Consider the following 18,450-nt stretch of genomic DNA (forward strand, 5'->3'; position numbering starts at 1 on the left):
CAATTATATTATCTTTAGAGCTAACACTACATTAAAACATTTAATATTACATATATCAATCATGTGTTTTTTTAACTAATATTCAGCTTGTTTGTTAAATATAAGGTTCCATCTATACACCTGCACCAGCATGCAGAGGCCCCAGGCCCCCAAGGGCCCGAGTTAACTGTGTCAATGGGTTAACTGCACATTTGTCTGGAATTATGCTTTACTCAAGGGCTGCAAGGCGTTTTAAATCAAATTACTTCAAACTCATTGAAACAGCAAACTTGTGACCAGCTTATAGTCCAGCCAAAGAGAACAGGTGGATTCCTGGGTCTCTAGACAACACATGGTCAATCCGTCTGTGGTGTTGTGCTGTGTGGGCTGCACAGAGGCAGACACACGCACACACACACATGCACACACGCACACATGCACATGCACTGAACACTGCTTCTTGCATGCTCTACCCAGGTGCCCCCCCCCCCCCCCCCCCTCACCTGAATGTTCTGGAAAAGATCCTGTTGTTGCGAACAATCTCCCGCTGCCTTGCTCATATGTGAAAGGAAAGGTTGGGATAACCTCTTCGGACCCAGTTGTCGGGACATGTATGAAAACAACTTGTCTTTTGAGGTCGTCATCTTCAGACTAGATACCGACACTCGTTCGTCCCACAGAATCTGCGTGGCTACTAGTTGAGGCACATTAATGGCTGCAGTGCAACTTGTGCGTCCTTTTAGATTTTTCCTGGGCCCCTGCAGGCCCACCAACACAGCAGTTATGGTTTTCAGTGCCAGGAGAATTCAGTTTGACCTACTATTAAAGTCTGAACTTGCAAAAAACTAATATTTGAACAAACATGTCAGGTGTGCGCTTTATCGCGTGTGGTTCGGAGGTCAACCTGCTTGTGCCATAAAGTTACGTCACAGGGGCAATAAAAAAATAAACACACGAGCACTCATGGCTTCAGCTCTTCCTTCCTGTTTGTTGAGGCGGTGGTAGTTTAGAGTGTGCATGCCACGCAGTTACTTTTTACGTACCGGTCACAGTGTCTCCGCTTGACTCACCTGTCAAACAATGCAGCACTTCAGGTGGTTTCGTCTACATTCCTGGACTGCCATGTGGAAGACGGGGTTAGTCAAGGTTCCCTGGCAGTGCATGTGATAGCATAGGGTGGAGGCTACGTTGCAAGTGCACAATGACCAGTCAAATACCAGGAATTTAAATCAACATGTGGTCACGCACTGAGATTCTTGCTGCTGAAGTCAGTCATGGATGTCGTGAGCCAGAGCAGCAAGGGCCCCCAGTCTGCACTCTACGCTTGTTGGAAGACAGTGAACCAGCAGGCTTACACACTTTTCCACAAATAAATAGCCGGTATATGCAAGTTTTTTTTTAATGCGGGTATACATGCTCAACCTCCTTTCCCATAGCGTCTAGAGGTGTTTGTGTTTGTTTACCTTTTCTCCCCTTTGAGTCATATTCAGTGTCACAAATACACCAGTAACTTGAGAAGCTGTGCCACCTCGCCGTCTTGCCAGTTTGGCATCTTGCATGGTACAAAGAAACAATACCTGCTGCACGTTGTTCCCAAGATGTAAAACAAAAAATGCAAAAGTACACAAACGCAAAGGACACGAAAGTTCATGGCTACACCCAGAAGTTTTAGAAGCAGACAATGGTGCAGCGTCAGCATGTTGACTGCCATAATACAGAAGAATGTAAAAGAGGAATAAATTAGCATGTTTACCCAGATATCATGTTTCCATCACTAGCGTAACAGCTTAATAACCCGTGTCACCTGCAGAGTCATTTGACCCTGGAATGAATGTTGTTTGTATCCATCTGCAAAGAGGAAGTGATTTCCTGTAGTGTAGCGTTAGCCAGAGCAAATATTATTTTGCGGTATTTGACGTTGCAAAGTCCCAAATGTAAAGCGGCGACTTGTACCATATGCAAGACTTGAGTTTCGAGGGGGGTAACCAGTGTTGCCCAACTCATCAGCAGTCCCATTAAGTATTTGAAGAACGATCTCATGAAACAGCATGAGGAGAGATAAAAGTAGGGGAAAAGGACGACCTGCCAACATCATATATAGTGTAAATCTGATAATGGCAAGGTGTGTTGGCCACTTATATGAAGGAAACACTGAGTATCAGCCCCTGAACTTAATGTCTGAAGGTGCGGCCCTGTATTCAAACAGAGATGTTCAATCTTTCCTCTGTTTTGCTCTAACACCTCTCATCCTTGCAGGACACAATAAGACAAAAAAAGCATGTCCTTCATTCCCCTTCTCTCGCCTCGCCCCAATGCCTCAACACAGTGATTTGTGTCTGCTCATCCCAGGGTGAAGCGGCAGAGAGGATGTTTACTGTATCAAGTGCATTCAGCCTGGAAAAAGGGAGGGTGCCCCCCCGCTGAGATGCCTCCAATGGTGTGCACTCAGAGGAAGAGAGGGAAGAGAAAGAGGGAGGGAGAGACGGCGCTGGTAAACAAAGCTTATTGTCCCTCCTGTGATCCTCACAAGACCCCACCTTGTCTGTAGGCAGACATCTTTGAGAGCTGATCATCGTTCCAAAAGGTTTCCTCACTGAAAGAGAAGCACTGGTCTCCAAATAACTGGAGAAACGTACTAGGTTGTCTGTTTTCTAACTTTTGTCGGGAGGGGCTGGGATTAGGACTGAGTAGGAGTCAGGAGCCCGTCGGTAGAATTCACAATGTCTCAACAGAGGATACCAGACTGACCTCGGGCTTTTTACAAAGAGGCCTTTATGTTGCATTTTAATGCTGGATGCAGCTTTCCTTTGACAAGTCAATGAACTGCACGGCGTGTTTCAGACATGCAATGAAGTCCGGACATTTTTCCCGGGGCTTGTGAAAAAGCAAATAGTCTGTGTCAATTGCTCCTAACACTTCGAAAGCGAGCCCATGTGAGAATAGAGAGAGAACATGTCCTGAGGACTCATAGTGAGTGGGTGTGTTGATGTTGTTTCTAATACGCGATCAGAGTAAATGTGAAAAAAGGGAGGTGACACACTAGGGCTGGGCAATACCATACGATTATGTTTCGAGCCAATACCAAGTCATTTAGGGCCAATATCCCCGAAACCAATACTTTTTATTATTAAAACACAGGACAGTTTTTAAAGGTACATTTTTTTTTTCCTATCATCGTAAATTAAAGTGCATACATGAAAAAAGTGTTTTCATATTTCTGGTTTGAGGTCAATTATTTTTTTCAATTCTATTAAAGTAATTCATATAGATGGCAAGTTCCAACTGGCTGAATATATGACTTCAATGTCAAACTATAGTCTGATATATTTAATCACTCTGCCGAACTAAAAGCAAATGATGACCATTACAGTTTGACTATAATATTATTTTCACATCTTTTATGACTTGATATTCTTGCACCGTGGCAATGCTCTTGCCCTGACTGTGTGTTGTCTGCACGACACAGTGGAGAGAAGGGCAGATTAAGTTTACACACATTCATGACATCATTATGTGTTAAGACTGTACAGCCCTCTTCCCTATGTGCACGGGTACAACATTGAGGAGAGAAACTGAAACAGAGCCAGGTGTATCGATCCCATTGGCGCAAGAATTGATTCTCATGAGGATTACAGAGTATTTCATAGTATCGATATTTTGGGATGGATCCACCCACTTCCAACATACATGACGAAGAGGTCAACTTGGAAAGATGACAAGATAGACCATTTGGTCAGAGCGGCCAATGCGGTGTAGATGTGCTGTTAACAACAACACATGACAGTAGAATTCACACATCATGCCCTGCCTCCTACATGCTCCACCCCGGTGCCCCCCCCCCCCCCCCCCCCCTCTCCCGCCTGAATGTTGGGGACATTCCTGAACACATCTGACCTGGACAATCTCCCGCTGCATTCTTCGTATGTGGAGTGTATGAGTCTGCAGTGGTGCTTCTGATTGTGTTACCTGCGAGTCACAACGCTTTTGAGGCTTCGACCGAAACGCTGCTCATTCACCTTGTAGGGGGTGATGTCATATGTTGCTGAACTACATTGTGGTTCAGTGTTGTGTCCTTCGCACTGCGTACGGCAGAAGTTGAGCAGAAGTTCGGCAATATTCAATCAAATCCCGTTAATCCCAGAGAGGTTGGCAGAGGCAGCTGGTGAGCCTGGTGTACCTGGTGTGTGTTCATCTGGTTGTGCATTGTATTTCTGGTGTTCTTCTCCCTGGCTCTGTTGTGTGTCCCTAGCATGAAACCGTCTTCTTTGTCTTTATGACGATCGCGCCGGCATCGCGTCAGCGTCAGGCATGTCCCCCTTCAGTTGATGAGAAACAAGAAGGTTTAAAGATCTCTGTCCCTCACCACGTCCGGAGCATGTTAAGAAACATGCTCCCAGATGCATCTGTGCATACAAATGACAGTCATCAGCCCGTCGGAGGTTCTGTATTTAAAGGTTGCAATTTCCAACCCAGCCATGACCGCCTCGCTACACTTCTGATGCTGATGAGATCTGCAGGGATGAAGTGTCCTTTTATAAGTTGGTCCAACACTTGTCTACATCAATTTGACTTGACAACAGCGCAGGCTCATTCCATTAACTGCCTTACACTCCTGACCTAAAGGATTTAATGACACTTAAACTAGTTTAGGAAGTTTCAGCGACGAGCCCGGATTCATCTTTTTCTTCTTTTTTTTTTTACGCTTGAGAGAATGCGGCTCGGTGAGGCCCGAGGAGCTTAGCCCGGGAGGACGAGGCCTGGTGCTTTAAGTTGTCTTGCTTGTTCTGGAAGTGCAGGAAGTGTGTGACAGCGAGGCAGGGCGGCGAGAAGGATGGTATGTTGGTCTTCTCTCGTCTCTGCTCTCCTTCAAGGCCCACTTTTATTCTCACCCTCAGCGCTGCGAATGTACACACTGTCGACAGACGTGCATACAGAGGAAGCAGATATCCACCACCTGGAATTTGCACAGTGTGGTTGCCTTTCGTTTCAATGTGATTGCAGCACTTTTCGGTGGAGCAGATGTGGGACAAATCATTTTTTGGGGGGATTTCAGCTTTGAAAACAGTATGAGGCTAGAAGATCAATTGTGCCCCGTCAAGCCCCCAGCAGATATCATCGTAATGAGTGTATTTTTTTGGCCAAAGACGTGCAGCAGGATCTCTGTCTCAGCTGTTGAAGAGAATGTGAAGTGATAATACTCGGAACGGCTCAGCTCACGCATAGAAAACAGAACTTCTGAGTACTGTAGCAGTGCCTCCGTACGCTGTTTGGGAAGCAGCATGTATTGCCACGACTCAATGAGCTGCACTCCATTATACCTACATCGCTGTGACAAAAAGCAATAAAGAGACACAAGAAGGACTGCGTGTCTGTGCCGTGTCTGGGTAAGAACTACAATAAGAGCTTTTTCCACAAGGTTTCGTTCACTCCCATGATTTATGTACCGGGCCTGAATCGTGCAGTGTGGGACGCCTCGGGAATAAATCAATCTTTAATGTTGTGGGGTGCGAGACTATGATCACCGAATCACGGAGGAGAGTCTGGGATGATTTTTCTGCTCTATCTCAGTGACGGGAAGCACATTGAAATGGGATATATATTCACACAGCTCTCGATAGGTGACAGATACAGTCCTGCTCATGGGAGGACCCAGTGGGTGGGGCCAGAGGGGCACGCTCTGCGATGGGATCGGCCCCTGAAGTGCAACTCTCCTCTCACTAGTCCCTTGATTTCTTACAGATCGGTGAACGTCACAAACTTTGGGATGTCATGTTTTATCTATATTTTTTACAATTTAAATAAGGAGTCCTGGATTAGTGTCCTTTATTGAATCCACTCCAAAAGTTAATTTGTCCTTCCTTTGCCCAGATTCACCCCTTCCACCAAGTTTTGCAGAACATTGTTGGTCATTTTTGTCTCATCATGCTCAGTGACAGACAGAAATGACAACATAACCTTCTTGGTGGAGGTAATAATTTGTTTATTTGCAGCTGTGTCAAATGTGGCCCCTGACTTTGAAAAATCCTAGATGTGCCCCTGACCATCCTCTCAGCTGAAAATCCTCTGGTATCACTTTCTCACTTTCAGCAGAGCCCGGGGGGCCCTCACTGGGCTGTGAGCCAATCAGAGGTGATTACCTCCATCACATCTCATCCCTTGCTAGGACTGATTCCAAAATGTACCATTGAGGTTTGACATCAGAAATCCCTGTTTGTTCTTGTGGTGAATCCAGAGTGGCCTCCCACAACACGGGAAGAAGGTTGATTTAGCTTAGACTTGGAAAGATGATAGAAGGTGGACAGGTGCTACGCTGCTAAGAGAGCTCCTGCTCATCTTGTGTGCGTGCGTGTGTGCGTGCGTGTGTGTGCGTTTGTGTGTGTGTGTGTGGATTTTCCAGGGATAGCAGGGCTGATAGGAGCTCAGCTGGGACTGATTAGTGAAGAGAATGGTTCTTATATGATAGAGAGGAAAGAAAAAGGGAACATAATAGAAAGAGGGGAGGAGAGAAGGAGGACAGTGGGGTTGGGGGGGGGGTTGAGATAGATGAAACACAGCATGAGGGGAGAAACCGTGGTATAAGTGGAGGCTGTAAGTGATGACTGCCCTGCGTCCGGGCTCCGCTGACGGTAGAGGTGAGTCGGCAACATCGGGCCCGCTGAAAAAATGCAATGGTAAATGGAGCAGCCAGCAATGACAGATCCTATCCAGCTTCATTCCTGCCTCACCTGTGGGGGGGGAGATGGATGGTGTGTCTGGAAAAACAAAAAGCGAGTGTGTGCAGTTCCTCTTAAGGTTATACCCTGTCATAATTTGTCAATATCACCCTCTGTCTGCCCCTGGGGAATCCATCCAGCCAGGCCTGTTTGGCAGGCGGCACCACGATGAGGTGAGCTGGTGAAAATGAGTGTTTTCAGGGAGAGTGGTAAAGCGAGAGGGAGGAGGGTCGGTACGGGGGGGGGGTTGATGTATGTTTATGGTAAATCCCCAGCTCCGCAGCCTGCTGCTCCGTCATTGTTTACAGAGCATGAGGATGGATGTGTGGAGGAGGGCACGGGGGGTGTAATGGTGTGAGGTGAAGCAAAGGTAAGCGAAACGGGACAGCCACACACACATCTGTGTGTGGACGCAGGGGAGGTCGCCAGAGTGCAGCCCTGCCCCTCCGCTGACCGCTGGGAGGTCGCGACCCCCCTGCCGCGGAGACTGCGCAGGTTCATGGCTGTGTTTTGTCATTCTGTCATCTTTAGCTCCAATGCCTTTCTCTGTTTGTGGGAAGTGGCATTTCTTTGATTCTTATGTGCTGTGTTCATTTGGATCCAGGTCTGCTCAGGACTGAGCTTTTGACTAGGCCCAAAAAAGGCGAATCGTTGATGGAATTAGGCATCAGCAGTAAATATTCATTTCAAAAAGTGGATCATCGAGGGAGGAATGTTCGAGGGATCTAAACCGTGACAGACGCGGGTGAAAAGCTGTTTCACACACGTACAAAGCCACAGACGAAGATGTCGGGAGGGTTTGTTGATATCTTTTTACATGCAAACAATGTGTGCATTATATTTCCATTTTACAAAAATATATTTTACTCCCAAACACCGGCATTGGCCTTAACTTTTCAGTGAGGTACATTGAGTGAGAACCAAAACATTGGAGACCAAGCCCAGTTATTCTCTGTAGCTGTGTTTCTAACATAATTTTGTCTTTTGAGTATCAACATTTATTGAAGAATTGTGGCAACCCTTCCTTCTGAAATCTATCTATTTGAAATAAGGTAAAATAGCACACGGCCTTGTGTCAGAGGCTCCAGTTTGATGAGGAATAAGATCAATCAATGAAAGACAAGACACTTCAAGCCAGAGTGAACTAAGTGAAATGCTGCCTCAACCCAATCGATCAGGTGTGGGCTGAGATCCTCTGGTCTAGACTGATCAATAGTTCTTCCAAAACGGTCTTTGCTCCTTCAAGTTGACCCCTCCGCTTGCCTTCATCCTCTCCTCAACCAGCGCTCCAGTGTATGTTCATCAAACATTTAGGATCCCACCAGAGCTGGGCTCAGGTCGGCCTTGAACACTGCCAGTGTTTGCAGAGGAACTCAGTCAACCTTTCTGCTACTCCACATTCTGCCTGTCCCTCTTTTCTCAGTATCAAGAACTTTCTTTCTTTCATTTCTCCCTTTACAAGAAATCAATTTAAAAAAAAATAGACTTGCTTGGAAATGCATCTTTGCCACTTCAATAAATCTTTTTTGATGCCTTTTGAGAGCGTGTGGTACATTTCACCAGAGAGGTTGTGAGACAAAACTGTAAACAGATATCAAAGAGATGAGATAAACTGCCATTCCCAGCTGTGACACACACGCACTCACACTCATACACACACACACACACACACCCCGTCTCTCAATCCACGTCCGTGGAATCAGATTTGTAAATGGGTGAAAGACTCAGCAAACACGTACTGAGATTTGCGAACGGATACAGGAATCAATGCCCATGGGTAAAGAGACGAAAATGGCTGCCTCCCTTGCCATACCTCCTCCACTCAGGATAAAATAAAAAAAAAACTTCACGCACGTTAATGCGTAAAAAGACAGCCAATTGCAGGGGCCCGTCTGAGTTGTATCTGGTGACTTCACTGTATCACCAACCTTTTGGAGCAAATCACTTTTTAGCCATTGATTGGTCCATATTTACAGATCTATGCAAACATTTGCAGATTTGCCGGCACATGTACAAAACTCAATTCACCTCTAAACCTCATTTGGCTTTTCTCACCATATTAATTCAATCAATGACTTGAATGTGCAAGTGCACAAAGGCCACAGTCACATGTAACATGTTCCGAGTTACAGGTGCACAGACTGAAGAGTGAGAGAAAGATTATCTGTCTGCAAACAGCACTTCACACATAATGTTATTAGGAACGCAAATACAAATGTTTTGGATCAGCATGAAACTGCAGTTACATCTACAATTTGGAATATGCACACACAGATGCCTTTGCACATTTACAAATTGGAGCATACACACAATCACACACAAAAAATAAGCAACAGTATGGGCGGCACAGAAAAGGGATGTGGAGAAAACCGTAGAGATGAGGGCCACCTCCTTTTCATGATGTCCTAACCTCTCAATGTCGTCAGGTTCCTGAGTCCAGTCTCAGCCGGCCCCTCGCCACCTCTCTCGTCCTTGGTCTTTTCACCCCTCCCATTTTCTTGTTACGTTTTTTAATTATGTTGCTGCCTCTGTTTTCTCACTTTTTCCTCTCTGGGCCGAGCCACAACTGCTCCGTCCTTTCAGTGCGCTGACAGCAAAACCACTCACAGGTCCCTCCATCCATCTGTCCCTCATCCCTCCATCCCCCGTCAGTGCTTCCTCATAGTGATGAAGCTCATTAGTGGGCTGTCTCCGTCAGGTGTTTGTGTGTATGTGTGAAGGGCGGTGGCGGCGGGGGGTCACCATCATATTTATATTTAGAAACAGGGATAGTGCAGGTATGATGTGGTGATTTTTAATGAGATGTGGAGCAGAGCCTGGATCCTGTCAGTCACCCACAGAGAGGGAGAATGATGCAAAGGCGTGCGTGCGTGTGCGCGTGTGCGCGTGTGCGTGTGTGTGTGTGTGTGTGTGTGTGTGTTCGGTCATTTTTTTTGTTTGTCAGCTTTTCTTTGACTGAAACTCTGTCTGAAACTCTCATAACTGAATTAGACACTGCCAATCTTTTATTTTATTTCCTCTGTATGAGTCATGAATATATTAAGAGAACAATTTCTTCACATTCAGCAACACAAATCATGTATCTGATTTTTGTACTGATATGCTGGCAGAAATAACATCTTTATCTGAAAAATTGAAAATGATGAAGAAGGTTAGGAACAGTAACGGTAAGAGCAGCAGATTGGTCAGCCTTCATACTATAAACGGAGTAATCTGCCTCAGTCTTACATGTTTTATATCTTGTATATCCTTAAAACAGTAAACCTCGACTGAATGTGAGTTTATAAAGGGGTGATTGAGTTGAATTTAATTATAATTATAATGATATAAATAGTTTGTCAGGGTCTAACTCTTTGCTTTGAACAGTTCTACATCATTGATTCTGATTTGACAAATTTGCCAGAAGAGTTTGAGCTCCCTATTAAGTTAACATACATTTAACGTTACTTCCATCGTGATTTAAAGTAATTTCTAAAGAAAAATGTTTTGGCGGCATCAGTATTTTTGTTATATTAATTGTTAGGTGTTGTACTTCTTCCTCAAAGATACAGATATTTGCATGATGTAATTAAACAACAAATTAGACTTGCAGTATGTGGAACTGAGTGTTCACTGGGTTTGGCTGTGGTAGAGCTGCAGAGGGTTCTTTTTCTAATAGGCTAATCCACACTATCTTCAATTAAGATGAAATGTAAGAACTCATGACCTTGACCATGTGCCTGAACTTTACATAGGTCTTGAATTTCATTCATTCTGGCTTTAAAAAGTCTTAATTTAATGTGTTGAAACTTGCAGACGCCATGTAATTGCAGCATTACACATTCAGAGGTTTACTTGCTGAGAGAAATAAAACTCAATGCATAAAAGGACAAATTCGCCAGATACAGTAACCACCTGACATTAACATCAGTGTAAACCTTTCTGCTCTGAAATACCAAATATGTTCCTGAGTCAGCCCCTCTGAGGAGCGGGCATCAAGTGATGATCAGAGAGAGAAATGTCCCCGTGTTTCTTCCATCTCCCTCCGAGTGCTCCAAACCGAACCAACTCTCAACTCCCACACGTCAGGTTGTCGTGATCTCGTTTTTCAGGACGGACGTCAATATTTAATGACTTTTGAAATAACCTAATGTGAAAGATTAATTATGACTTCTCTCCTCTCCTCAGAGCATAGTGGCCAAATACAGCTCTCAGTTTCGTGGAAACTCTCAGCACGACGCCCTGGAGTTCCTCCTCTGGCTCTTGGACAGTGTTCACGAAGATGCCAGTTCTGGCCTCAACAACAACAACAGCAGCAGCAACAGCAACGGCAGCAGCAAGGCCAAAGCTGGCAACAAGGTGAGTGCACCACGCTGGAGATCACTGCCTTGACTGGTTTCAAATGTTGATCTGATTGGGTGCTAGGCTCATGTATTCATCATAATGCATAATTCTTCTTCTGCTGCTGGGTTATTTTGTCATTTTATTACTTTCTTGTAATGATACCTGATACCATGCACGCAGGCGCACACACACACACACACACACACACACACACACACACACACACACACACACACACACACACACACACACTCACACTCACAGCAGATGTCATTTAGTTGCAGAACCGTGTTGGGACACCACTGTTGATGTTATAATGGCCGACCTCCCAAGTTATCTGCTCAGTGGTCATCTCTGGGTGAAATGATTCAGCTATTTGTTCCATTCGGGTCAAAGGAATCACTTCAGTAATGTTTGCAAAAGAAGAGGATTTTCAGTTGGGTACTACGGAGATGACAGTAACTCCAAATGTCCCAGTCAGGCTGCTGTGGTTCTTCCACCTGCAGTTGAACTGAAACCCTGCTGGTCATGGTCTGACATGGACCATGAGTGCCGTGACTCCTGCAGTGAGGAGGAGGCACGTGGCTGTTCCCTCTCTCTGTCTTTGTCTCTGTCCCTGATGCGGGACATTCACCTGGCATCCTTTCACTTGGGCCTGAGCCAGGACTGGACAGGACTTGTTGAGAGCGAATGAAGGGCAGACACTTTGAGCTGCTGACTTTTTATCATGACTGGAGCCTCACATTAACGCTGGCCAAGAAACAAAGCCAGTTAAATATTTTCTCTGACAATAAGACAATCATTTCATAACGCTCCTTTACTACTTGTCTGTTCCCTGGTACTCGATATTGGAGTATCAGAAACTTAAAAGGGGCCCCTCAGTGGAGGCCCCTGAGTGGAGGCTGCGCATCCCCATTTACTAATGGGGATGCGCAGCCCCACATCCCCATTAGTAAATGCGGTGAGCTGAATTGTCACTGTGTGGCCGCCCAATGCCCAGCTCCCCCTCTGACATCAGCACTAATAGAGGCAGCCTTTATGCCACAGAAAGCGCTTAGGGCTGTGGCTCTCATTAGACTGCCAGTGAATCATGGTATCATAAAGCCGGCTTTCCTCGGCGGCTGCTACGAGGCAGGGAAGAAGAAAACCGCCAGCCTTTTCACACCAGGAGGGAACATGTCTGATTTTCTGAAATGAAAGGCTCGCCCCCTTTTCCCCGCAAATTGATTTCATTCATGCAGCACAGTGTGCTCATGCTTATACCGCTGATGTAATATGAAAACCTTGGAGCTCCAGCTTCGGAGATTACACGCTCCTCTGTGGGTTTAGAAAAGCGAGTAACCTCATCTGTGCATCTTCAGAAGTAATGAAAAGCATAAATACACACAAATGAATATGCACATAACGCATTAAAACACACTTACTGCCTGGACTGCTGAGAGTTTTGATGTTTCACTTACAGTCCGTTGTAGTCATGCATACAGTTGGCTGAAACCATTTGTTAAGGCACTTTCACACCTTCCTGTTTTTTGGTGCTGTTCAGGTGGACATAAACCTTGGTTTGAACCTTGGTCACAACTTTCAGTTGTGAAAAACGCACTTAATCTGTAAATGACTTGTCTCTATCCTCATCTCCTATTCTGTGATAAGGGATTAAACATCAAACACTAAATTCAATCCCTGATCTTAATGACACAACACTCTCCCTAGTTGCCAGTTATTTCATATGATGCGGCTGTCGGTATTATTTATTTTAACGTCTCCTTTGCTCTTTCTTTCTTGGTACTTTCAAAGGCAGACAGTTATACATCCTAGTCTGACGCAGGAGGTCGCTGACAGTTGTTGAGCCTCTCAATCAAACTAGGGATTGAGCTTTAAGACAAGAAGTCCAAATATTTTGCGACAGGAACCTCTGGAAAATAAGGAAAGTCCCTTATTCGTCACTCTCTGCTTATCCTTTAGAAAAAAAAATGCCAGGGCTTTTCAAAATCCCTCCTGCTCATGTTCATCTTGTATGTGAAGACAACGGATCATGTACAAGTCGGATGACAAAAGAATAGCTTCTTGCAGGGCAGCAGGACAGACCCAAAGTAAGATGGGAGTGGAGGCTGAGTCGGGCAGGCGAGGGAGAGGGAGGCTGGAAAGTGACTTTGATTGCTCAGTCTGTCACCGAAGCCTGAGGAACCGGCGTCTAGGATGACACAGGTCATGCTGAGCTGACAGAACTTGAACAGTTTCCACAGAGAAGCTGTCTATTTCACGGACATTTAGTGAGTGGCACCTTGGCCTGCACTTCATCCTCACACTGACCCACCCTCACTGACTTCTGAGGGTTTCTTATGCAACTCCTGACAGGTCTGACCTATCTAAAATGTTATGGATACAAGTGGAGCAGGATAAAACCATAGACTCATTGCATCTCAATGAATGTAGCACTGATAACAGATGCAACCCTTATTTTACAACTTGCGCATCACCTCCCTCTGTCACACCTTTTAACACCCTCCTCTTCCTCATGTTGTGACAGTTTTGCTGCCTCATTTTCATTCCTGTCATGACTTATCCCCTGGAGATGTGTTGAAAATCTCAGAACAGGTGTAATGAGTTCCTTTTAGCACAAATGCACAATCACGTTTGTGTTTCACTATTTCACTCAAGGGATACATGGTATAATTGACTGTCAGGAAAACATGAACATATGTTGTTTATTCGTGCTCTTTGTTTTTCTTTTTTGCCGGTAAAGACAGATGTGCATCTTTAACGCACTGATTCATCTCAGAGTTGTAGCATTTTCAGAGCAGCTTGTGAGGTACATGTAGTTTATATGTACGATGAAAACAAAGGTCCCATTCACTTTAACTGGATATTGATACAGTATGGCCCCTCTGTATTATTTAGGGTTTGATCTGAGGAGAGGGTTGTGTTGTATTGAACTGCGGTATGAGTCAGGGAAGAAGCCATTATATTCTGGTGCAGATCCTTTTCAGAGGGCAGATCCAGGATTACCCCCACCTCCCTTTCCTTAACATTGAGGGAGAATGTTTTTCCACATTATCTTAGATTTCTCAGTGAATAATTCATGAATCTTGCTGAAAAATACCTTAACTGTGTTTTGTACTAGTTTGTTCATTTTGGTCCAGATCCAAATAAAAATCTGGATGTCGTGAATTTAAACACGGTTTCATTCGGGGACTGTTAGCCCCAGGCGGAGGTATGTGCTTAACTCAGTACCATTCTTGATAGACATGCAGAAAGGGCCACCAGCGTTAAAATCCTTGTTTGTGCAGTGCACCTGATCTACAAGCAGTGTGACCAGTCCAGTGGCTCCACCCAAGTGACATAACATAACACAAGAGTGAACACACACGAATGCAGCTCCGTAATGTTAATCCTGCTTCCAATGGGACCTCAGTAAACTCGCTTGGTTTCCCTCTCGCTTCACCGGCACCACATCAGCAGTATACTTCACTGGCCAAGAGGGGACCACATTAAAGTCATGATTTTGTGCACCATTACAGCTCAAATCATTATAACATTTTCACTGTAAGTGATAAATTAGTGGCTGTTTTGATATTCATTTGAGTATATAAGAAAAACAAGTACTGAAAAGCTCAAATCACATGTTGCCAAACTAGCAGATTTGTTCTTTCAGCAAGTGCTTGAAAAGTGGGAGGAAAAGCTTGAGCGGCAGAGGAGCTTTCTTGACCTACTGGTTGCAGTGCAGAATGTCCCTGCCTCTGCCTATGAGCCATGGCAGATTACATGATATTAAAGTAAGAAATCAAACTCACAACTGGAGAACTACTTTATCCCCTCAGGCCTTAGGCTTTCTCAAACTATGAGGCGGATAGGTTAAACTATCCTGATAACAATCTCACACTTCCTCTTCTCGGAGAGTGGCATCCATTCCCTTGTGTTCATTGAGTGAGCACATGGAGCTCAATCACATTTTTGCCCCAGGCCCTCTATGAGGGGATTTAAACCGAGTGCATTAAAAAAAAATCATCTTTCATCTAAACCTATAAGGATGAAAGTGGCGTAGGAGGTTTGCCATTGCAGCTCCACTGCTAAATTATATTATCTATGCATGATCTTTTTTTTAAATAGTGGTCAGCTTTTCTGTCCCAGGAGGGAGACTTTTGAAAATCAGTCAGTTGTTGCAATCTTCAACCACAAGTACCCACCGGGAATACCCCCGAGGAGCAGGCTTGAGTCAGGTCGATTGGTTAAGGCAGCTCGATAGATTCACTTATTGTATAGAGATGAAGGTAAAACACAAGAAGTCAGTGAACAGACAATAGAGCCAAAACTGATAAAGGTGACATGAACACATGGGGTAATTAATGATGGAGATCATACGCTGACATGCAGGGTGACAGAGGGGTTGATGGGTAATTTACGTTGTTGCCATCATCTGTTCCATCCATCACGGAACCAATGATCTGACTTCATGTATACCTTCCTGGTTTAACGCCAAAATATTATAACATTTGATGTAAAAGTGAAGTATGAACCGGTCTGTCGGCTCTGCTCATATTAACGAAAACTGTGACAGGACTAAGAAGAGACTGTCGACAGGGGATCCTTTACAATGAGTATAGAACTATGAAGAGGCGTTTTGGCTCGACATAAAAGAACAGCTTCTGAATCATTTCTGTTACAGAATAACATTAATGCTGATTAGAAATAATGCAAGTGTTCCATTAATATTTAAAGTATAAAAAGTAATTCAATAACTTCTCCCCCCGTGAGAGTATAGTTGTCAAAAGGTCTGCGTTTACATTTTAAACACATAAATCAGAGCAGTGATAATTTTTTAAATCATCTCTAAACTCATTAGAACTTGCACTCAAACTTTATTTCGCAGACACCACAGTTTAAATTATTAGTGTCATTAGTGTTTGACTGATGACCAACAGACCGACTAATGCCAGGATCAGACTTGACAACATTTTTGTCTTTTGCAGACAGTGATTACGTGAGATTAGATGATCTTAGTGTCATAAATTCTTGATGTGACTGAAAGACAAGTGTGTGGGTGTGTAGCACACAAATAGCATAGTATAGTGTGACACACGTACACAGTGTCTTGGTATGAAGGGACAGTAACACCATGAAGTGAGTTTCGCTTGTTGAGGCTAGAAGCCAGGTGATGTAGTGACGGGCTTCAATAGTTTTTCTCTTTACTGGTATGTGTACTTTCCCAGGTATTTTGCTAGTGTGTGCCATTGTTAACCATTGTATATTAATATACAATGGTTATTGAATAAGATGTTGTGGAACAGTTTTATACTTGAGTTTTGGGGACCAATGCTGATCCGGATATTAAGGAATAAATTAGCAGTGATTCCAGGATGTCATTACAAAACTGTTATGGCAAACTATATGGTTGAGGTTTGATATTTTACAGTTTAACAATAAACTTTATACGTAAAACCAATAACTTAGTTAAAAGAAAACACATATAACCAAATATATAGAACATCAACTTTTGTACATAAACCGTAACCATAAAAGCACATCTTGACTGCATTATTTAATCTGTAAAAGAAGGAATATATAAAAGGAATTCTGATACTGATCTGTGGGTATCTGTAGGATTACTAGGATGTGCTCTAAACTGAGATTGTTGTGAATAGTGCAAAACGTCATTGCATCAGGTTATCACAAACTATATCAAATTTGAACTCTTAACAAAACATTTACTTTGGATTTACTTGGCCACCTCAAGAGGATCCTGGATTGAAAGTTTTGATGTGACCAGGCCTTAGTACTGCGTGAGTGGGCTTTACCACGACAATGTCACAGACTGAAATTCTAACGTGCAGTTTTCTTGTTGAATCACAGCAAGTCTTTCCAGGTGGCGGATAAAACAAGCAGTTGTTGCACCTGATGCTCTTTTTCCTTCCTGACACCTCGTGTCTGATGGGTCTTGGCCATCGTCACCCTGATCCTTTCATTTTGAAGTTATGTAGCAACGTCTTTGGCTAGACCAGTCCTTCTTGTGTGAGGGCCTTTAGTTGCCGTCACCCTTTCGCCGCTCAGCCTCTCCTCTCTCTAACAAAGGTGACATCAAAGCGGTGGTAACCCCTGCCACAGCTACCAGCCCACACTCGGCCAGAAAACCTGATTTAAAGTGAAAGTGACATTTCTGAGATGCCATGAATTCCTTTTGACAGAGAGGGAGTGTGAAGGTTCCTGAAAGAGACATCTTGGAGCTTTTTTTTCTTTTTGATGCGTTTTTTTCAAAGAGCGTTACTGTTGCCGAAATTCGGGAAGAATGTTTGATGTTGCAAAAGAAGTCATAAAGCTTGTTGTTGCAGCTTTGGCTTCTTTTGAAGCCAACTCAGTTTTCAGCAGTTATTGTATTTATGTCTGAATGTCGATTTCATGTCGGTGTAAAATGGTCTGGACAGAATAGACAGGGTGAGTTAATTCCCATGTGTTATCCTACCCCACTAATGGGGGTTAGAAACTTTAACATCAACTTCTGCTTCTGCTTTTCAAAACTTTAGCTTTCTCTTTCTTGCCACGGCCTCATCCATAATTCACTCTCCCTGTTCAAGTGTCTTTTTAAAGCCTCTTTCATGATGTAATGTCTCGATCTATCAGCTAGTGAGAGATGAATGAATGAGTGGGCCCTTCTCCTTCCTCTGTCACTCTCGCTCCCCATCCCCTCCCTCCAACGCTCTCAGACTTTGTGCAGAGAAATGAGAGGGGTTGTTTGGTGGGTTTACCCCTGCACTGCGTATTGAGATGAAACAAAGTTGTTGACTTTGCATTTGCCCCGTGAGAGAGTTTGCCCTGAGATCTCCTCAGCATTCTTTTGTGTCACCTCTGAATTGACACTACACTCGCTAGTTGTTAAAAAAACTCCTGCCTGCTCACCCCACTTTTTGACCTTACGTTTATCTCTTTCACGTGGTCTCATATCTTTAGAAATTTACCAAAGGAAATTAAAAGAAGAAGTTAAAATTAAAAGATATACAGATTAAGAAGGAGGGAATAGGAGGCTGTCTGTCAGTATGCTAGCACATCCAGTGCTCACACAGAATTCAGGCTGAAACACTGCTCTGTTTTCACTGTCTTTTCTTTTGAAAGAATACAGAATGACAATAAGTAAGAAAGTAAGAAAGAAGAGTTTTATTCATTGTGAGAGATTGTAATGACGTGAGAATGGAGATCCTCCAGGGACAAGAATAGAGTTGGTGCCTTCGTCATCACACAGCCAATGAGAGGCTACAACTGAATTGATGATGTTTGATTATGATTCTCTGCTTTGAAGCTCAGTGAACCTGTTCAGAAGTTTTGTTTCTATCCATTCGATGAGTTAAATTATATTTGCTTTATCTCTTGCTCTGGTTTGGTCTCCACCAACTCTTGAAAGAAGTTTTTCTCTCTTTAGCTGCTAAATGCTTAACTGTGTTCACTGGAC

General features: G+C 44.0%; 1 protein-coding gene across 1 annotated transcript in view; it reads left to right on the forward strand.

Moving 5' to 3' along the window:
• usp43a (ubiquitin specific peptidase 43a) overlaps window positions 1–18,450 on the forward strand; it is a 90,438-nt gene that overhangs the window by 1,903 nt on the left and 70,085 nt on the right. Inside the window, exon 2 of the mRNA XM_062387109.1 lies at window positions 10,860–11,030. Coding sequence (XP_062243093.1) covers window positions 10,860–11,030 — 171 coding nt within the window. The remainder of the gene's footprint in view (window positions 1–10,859; window positions 11,031–18,450) is intronic.

This window comes from Platichthys flesus, chromosome 5, assembly GCF_949316205.1.
Source record: "Platichthys flesus chromosome 5, fPlaFle2.1, whole genome shotgun sequence".
Classification (NCBI taxonomy): domain Eukaryota; kingdom Metazoa; phylum Chordata; class Actinopteri; order Pleuronectiformes; family Pleuronectidae; genus Platichthys; species Platichthys flesus.